Raw genomic sequence first — 7,111 nt, forward strand, 5'->3', positions numbered from 1 at the left:
GTGCATTAATAATCAAAACATGGCACGGAATGTTCCTTCGTGCAAATATAATCAAAACATGGCACGGAATGTTCCTTCGTGCAAATATAATCAAAACATGGCACGGAATGTTCCTTCGTGCAAATACAATCAAAACATAGCATGGAATGTTCCTTCGTGCAAATATAATCAAAACATGGCACGGAATGTTCCTTCGTGCAATAATAATCAAACATGGCATGGAATGACCCTTCGTGCCTAATCACTCGTACTCACCCAAACAACAATCACAACCAAACGGGGCGAGGGGATAGACAAACAACATTAAATATCCCGGCAAGGGAGAACAAAGCAAAACAGTTAAATCCCGGCAAGGGAGATAATCAATATACTCAAAACATCCCGGCAAGGTAATAATCATATCTCTTTCTATTACGTTCATTTCTTACTTTATAATAAAGTCAAAAATCGAGCCAATGCTCCAAGGAGTTTACAAATCACATTTCCTTGTCATTCTCTTCATATCATATAGAAACCATCAATTAACAAGGAAGAGTCACTACCGAATCCCAAATAAGCACAAATAAGGACTCACGGTCATGCTAGACACCGGTGTATAGATACTCGTCACCATGCCTATACACCATACTCAATATTTAGCAATTAGCAAATAATACTCTAATCCTATTCCATCAAGCCAAAGTTAGATCAAACACTTACCTCGGTCCAAAGAATAGCAATAAATCCTCAAATACCGCCTTTCCTCTACAATCCGACTCCGAAACAATGATATCTAGGCATAATTAATTCAATAATATTCATAAAGACTCAATGGCAACATCCCATAGCCTAGATATGAATTTCCTAGCATTCTTCCAAAAATACCAAAATTCGACACCGGGCCCGCATGGTCCAAACACGAGGCTCGGACCAAAACTCAATCACCCATAACCCCACGAGTTCAAATATGCAATTTGTATTAAGATTCGACCCCAAATTGAGGTTGAATCACCCAAAATTCTCAAAACCCTAGCTCTATCCAAAACTCTTAATTCCTACTTTGATTTCATGATTTAGGTCTAGAAATTCAGTAATTAATGAAGAGGAGTGAAGGAATTAGGTGGGAAATTACTTACCCAAAGACTTTGGTGAAGAAAAGCTCCAAAAATCGCCCCTAGAGCTTGGAGAAGACAAGTTTTATGAAAGAATGGGAATAATCCCGTACTGGTTCTGTTTTGAACTTTAAAAATCACTGGGCAAAAATGCCCTTCGAGTTCGCGAAGGGTAAGCTGGGTAGGCATCACGATCGCGTGGGAAGGAACACGAACGAGTAGAAGTTAAAAGGCTGGGGTCCTGGGTTTACTCTACGCGAACGCGTAGGTACTGTTACGCGGCGCCTTCCTGAGATTCCTTGGAAGGGCGACGTAAGGCTAGGCAACTGATGTCGGTGCAGTTGTTGTCCGCCAACTGAGGTCCCCTCTGTACGCTAGACGAGATTGTCAGTGCCGTACGGGAAAACCAATGTCAAGAGCAATTGAGAGAACAGAAATGAGAATTCAGAATGAAAAAAAGCTTGATTGCATTAATGAAAGCTATTACAGAAAAGCAACGCGGTGTCGAGGGGGAGAGACACCAGTACAGAGAATTGCTTGCTTGCTAGAAAGTTTTGATTGCTTGATCCCCCCTAATAGTACTTAAAAAAAAATAATCCAAAGTTACAAGACTAGACTTGACTAAGCTAGAGAAACATAATGGAAGTACGTGAAATAAAACTACTCTATATTTACAATGAAAATGACTTAGTTTTCTATAAGGCAGCAGCAGGTCCATTGTCAGCAGCAGTGTCTTTGGCATCACGGTCTGCGCGCGCGGCGTTGTCTGCGCGCGCGGCGCTGTTGGCTTCTGCCTGCGGCTTGGCGCTCGCGAGGGATATCGGTGGGGCGACAGAGGCACCTGCGCGCTTGTCACTTGGCGCGGCCAAGACCACGGGGCCGTCAGTGGCGCTAGGCATTGGGAGGTTCGCTAGGACGCCACGGGGCGCGCCCAAGGGGTCATGGGGCATGGCTGGAAAGCCGCCCATGACAGTAATCATGAACAAGTGATTCCATAGCGAGGCTTATTCTCAATTCTAGCAAATAAAGCAATTAGCATCACTTCCATCAAACAATGGATTAATTAGTTAATACAATTTCTGGATTATCAGAATGCTTGTGTTTTTAAAGCCATAAATCAAATTTTTTGACGAAAAGCTCGGATCCTATCCAGCAACAGAACGATGATAATGACGCTAAGGTAAAACCTTATTATCTGAACTACTTAAATGAATTGCATGAATTTGATTGTCAAAACTTCAGAACTCAAATCCAATCATCCAAGCAAAAACCAAAGAGAGAAGAAGACGATAACCAGTACATATGAATCACAATCACACTATGATCGATGCATCGACAGGCTCCATAGGACCAGATACCATTTTAAAATGCCACAAGATTGCAATCAAAAGTAAATACTTAACAAGAGAAAGATTAATGGTGGGACAGAAAGAGAAATGAGTGTAACTGTTTTCTTCATTCTCCTGATATGTCGTGTACAACCATCATCATGTATATACAAGGCAAAATGCTGCTAGCCAACATAGCTACACATTGCAACCACTCAACTCTTCTATATAAACTTGTTGAAAAATAAAAAAGAAACTCTTTCATACCAACTTACACTAACTAATATATGAGCTTAAAAGTAGCAAGCACTCAACTAATCTACACAGACTTGCACTAACTTGAGCAGGCACGAGTCCTAACTAATTTCAAACAAATGATTTCTGCATAAACATCAGCTGCTACCATCATTCGCTTTCCTTATGCATGAGTACGTGAGCTCCATCGGATACATTTGCCTGCATGTTAGCTTGCATGAGGATGAAAGATGTTTAACAGTTGTACAGAGCATTGTTATGTTTTTGAAGTATGCTGATGTGACTCTTGGTTTTGGCTATTCCTTCAATAGGAGAAGAAACCAAGGGTCTAGGAAGAGTTCAACAATGATCGACTCAGAGCATTTTGTTGGAAGGATGATACAAAAAGTACCACACAGTCGGCTGATTCCACCAGGGCACGTAGATAGTCCACTTGAATATGACAACAAATGCAGTTTATGACCAATAACAGGTTCTTAACAATGTTAAAGACAAGCTGTCGTATTAAAATATTCTGAATTGGTTCATTGACCTTTTCCATACTCGTTTTTCAATAGGTCAGCATATGATTCCTGGTGACAATGAAGTTGAGGAACAGAATGTAGAGTACGATACAGCCAAGGACAAAATGCAGTAAAATATACACAAGCCTGAGCCTTCATGACAAAATGCAAAAGGATAGAATAAAGAAAAGTGAAAACAACAATGGTGTGTACATATACTTTGCGTCCACTTATCAGACGTCTAAAGGGATTTTAGACGTCTAAAGGGTAGCTTTGGTTAGTTAAGATGTAGCATGTTTCTTTGCTTCAAATTTGCCCGTGTCAAATTAATTGCAGCTAACTTTCTATTTGTTTAAGACAAAAAGACTGATTTAAAGAGGAGAACCATCTCTACATGACTCACCTGAAAAGATGGAAAGTCAGAATGTAGCTGGCCTACAAATAATAGAGTCAAATATGTAGGAATGTAAACACGTACCTGTATCTCATAGCTTTCAAGGCTGAAAAAGCCTGTTCGAAGGAGAAATAATTTCAAAATTTAAATGCAAAGATCAACTACAAACAAAAACAAAGATACAAGTAAAACCCTTTCATGCCTTATCTTGCTACTCAAGGAGGCTCTTGTGACGTGTGAGAGCATTCTCTTCTTTCTTGTGCTTACACCCTTCTTTTTTCCTTTAATCTTCCTTATTTTGGGGGGGGGGGGGCTCACTATAGACTGAGCAACATAGAATAGCAGAACAAAGAATGCAAGCCTACAGATCTCTTGTCAACTTAAATCAGATATTAATGACACGAACGACTTCCTAAGACAGAGGGCGAGGCCAAATGAAACATCCATTTCTTGGATTACTCCAATATGAGATTGTTTGCAGAGACTCTTCGAATCGTGCCATCTTGCAGAATCGGCAGGAACAACTCCTAGCAATCCTAGTGTGTGTCACATACCATATACAACTAATGAAACACAGAATGGACGATTTCCATCAAAATGCAAAGCAGCTCGGTGGTACAAGACACATACGAGACAACGTAATGGCATCAGGGACAGAAGAGACCAATAGTTAGCCTCCACGAGAACAAAACAACAACCAAACATACGTAGATGGTATAAGAATCCAGCATTATGTGGTTACATGAAATGATAGATTTATTGCTCTTTATCATATGGAATCTTTTCAGTACTATGGAATCCCAATTTTGTACAGATCTGCACTATCTTAGAGCTGGTATAACTTTTGCAGTTATAAATTATTACTTACCTTCTCAAGAAAAATCCAGCATTTTATGGTAAGTCTCACATTAAATGCTTTGATCAATCACTTCTCAATCTTTCCCTTTCCAGTATGGGAGCTTTGCAGCACATGGATATAAGAAATGTGCTATAAATGTTAATAATAAACCTTCATAGCTACACTCTGTTCCAATCAACATGAATAAGGAAAACCTGACATATACCTTCACTCGAGCCTAGCTTGTACTTCTGTTTAACAGTGTTTCAAGAATCTTTTGTATCGAGTTCACAACTATGTCATCGTCGGGCTGTTAATATTGGAGCTAAGTCATGTTTTATTTGTGTGCCAAGTATGTTACTCAAATATCTTCTAGTAATAAGACCAAATGGTGCAATAACACTGAGCAATTTAGCTAAAATAACAAAGAAACACGCCAAAGATTTCATTCATCATGTGATTCAATTTTACATTTGAGTTGTACCCCAAAGGGCCTGCATAACCTACAATTACAATTTGACCTAGTCTTACCCGTGGAAGAATACTGATACAAGATAAACAGAAAAATGTGTACTTAACATATGATCTATCAATATCTCACTTTATAGTGGAAATGTCACTGGTATATAGAAACAGGAGGATACTTGAACTTGTCCGAGATGAATGGTATTACCTGTGGTCTCTCTACCAAATCGCGGTAGAAATCATACTCTGCATCATAGTCATGTAACTTCAGCTCAGCCCTCTGATTTGTATGATAATGATGCTTAGCTGAAGAGGATTTGCCGAATCCAAAAACACTAACCTTGTCACAAACACCTAAAGCAAGCATCACAGCTTGCAAACCAGAAGAGTAATGGAAATTAGCTCCATCATGAGCAGGAGCCCATTCCTGAAGAGGCTTCCCAGTTCCCTCCACGAATCGTTTCAACGAGTAATACTTCACAATCCTAGCACACAACATGTCAAAGCGCGGATCAGTGACAATTAATGGCGCTTTATGTGAAGAATTACACACCATGTAATCCAAGAAATGCACAGGCTGACATACATACATAACTAAGGCCACATTCACTCCATATGGATGGCAAAAACAACCTTCCCTCCGCGCACAAAGATGCAAGATATTACTATTCACAAATGAAAGAGTAGTCTTTGAACCTACTCTACCTTCAAATCCCCCAGTTCTTGCATTGTTCAATCGAATCACAGCTTCGTGACTATCAATTAACTCTCCATATTGACTCTTCAACAAAATCCCACTATTCCCTACAACAGCACATGATTTATATCTCTTCTCTGATCCCACTTTCCCATTATGTCTATCAATAGGAACCTTAACTGTATTCACCAAATCCACCATTACATCCTCCTTACGAAACTTCCTATTTCTAAACCAATCTTGCAAATGCCTCCTAAAACTCTGCCAAAGGCGATAAAACTCCGGTGACCGGAGTTGTACCGGTATGCCTCTAGCTGTCCTAGGTCTTATATCTATTCTATATCTTCCTGAAGACAAGAATGATCTATGACGACTATGGGTTCTGAAATTCCCTTCCAATAACTCCTCAACTTCTTTTTTCAACTTGGGTTCCCCTATATCAACAGATGCATATTTCAAAAGTGTCTCATTTATAACTGGTTTTTGAGACTTCACAGCAAAAGAGTATTCATTTTTCAGCTCAATGGAGCTGTAACGTAGGGTAACTCGAACAGCAAGTGTAACTGCCACTGCCATTAACAGTAACACACTGAACAATGGTCGCATTGTCCGTTTCATCATTCCCAAAATGACATAACCAAATTAGAAATAACAAAAAAAAGACTTGATTTTTAAGCTGGGAATAAAATGTTAAAGATTGTAATAGCTGCAAATGATATGTAAAGATCTAGAAGAAATTAAGAGAGTACGATTTTGGTTCATATTGGGAAATGGAAGAAAAATCAAGAAAATGTTTTTGCACATGAGTCAACTAGTCTAAAGGGGGAAGTATATTAATGAGGATTTATGAGGTTTTAAATAGAATGATAGATCTGGGATTTCCAAGAGATTTGAATGGTTGGGTGGTCAGCTTCAAGAGAGAGGGGTGAGGGTGGGGTGGGGTGGGGTGGGGTGGGGTGGGGGAACCCTAAAAAGTGGAGGAGTGAGCTGAGGGGGAAGTAGGCAAGAAGATGCTGATATATTTTGGAAACTGAACTTCAGTAACCATGGGGTTTGGGTGTTAATTACAACTGTTATGGTTTTCAGGGTTTTTAAATTTGTTAATTAATTTTTGTTTCGCTTAATTAAGACGTTAATTACTCCTACTTTGTGTATGTTAAAGGAATGAGAATGGCGCAGTTCGTGGACACGCACTATTTGTTCACAAGCTTTTAATTCAACTACTCGTCCAGTAGAATATAGTTTTCATTTCGAGCCCTCTGAAAATGTTTCCCACTGTTTCATTATGTTATTCTGTGCATTTTAATGGAGTACCTTTTAACAATTCAAATTTATGTGATTAATCAAATTATCAAACATAAAGTTTTAAACTATGATGTGATATTTTTCTATCAAACTGAATCTTTAGTTATTGCTCTAATATTCTTTTAATTTTGTCTATTGTTACCAATATAATATGCACGATAAATAAATATTTTAAACTTCGTATTCGATCAACCACTCCCATTAAAAAAGGCAAAATACATAAGTTACCCCTTGA

At 38.9% G+C, this 7,111-nt stretch overlaps 1 protein-coding gene across 3 annotated transcripts; it reads right to left on the minus strand.

Annotated features, from left to right (window-relative positions):
* Positions 2,529-6,512, minus strand: LOC109224156 (beta-1,6-galactosyltransferase GALT29A). Of its 3 annotated transcripts, XM_019388751.1 has the most exons (4): positions 5,465-6,512; positions 5,083-5,359; positions 3,656-3,687; positions 2,529-2,875 (listed from the first exon to the last, which is right to left on the minus strand). In XM_019388751.1, exons 1-4 carry the CDS (start codon positions 6,190-6,192, stop codon positions 2,812-2,814), a joined length of 1,101 nt encoding a protein of 366 aa, XP_019244296.1. In that variant the 5' UTR covers positions 6,193-6,512; the 3' UTR covers positions 2,529-2,811. The 3 variants fall into 3 exon arrangements, with proteins under 3 accessions (XP_019244296.1, XP_019244289.1, XP_019244293.1); XM_019388744.1 differs by having other exon boundaries at positions 5,083-6,512; XM_019388748.1 differs by lacking the exon at positions 3,656-3,687 and having other exon boundaries at positions 5,083-6,512.

This window comes from Nicotiana attenuata, chromosome 1, assembly GCF_001879085.1.
Source record: "Nicotiana attenuata strain UT chromosome 1, NIATTr2, whole genome shotgun sequence".
NCBI classification, from domain to species: Eukaryota; Viridiplantae; Streptophyta; class Magnoliopsida; order Solanales; family Solanaceae; genus Nicotiana; species Nicotiana attenuata.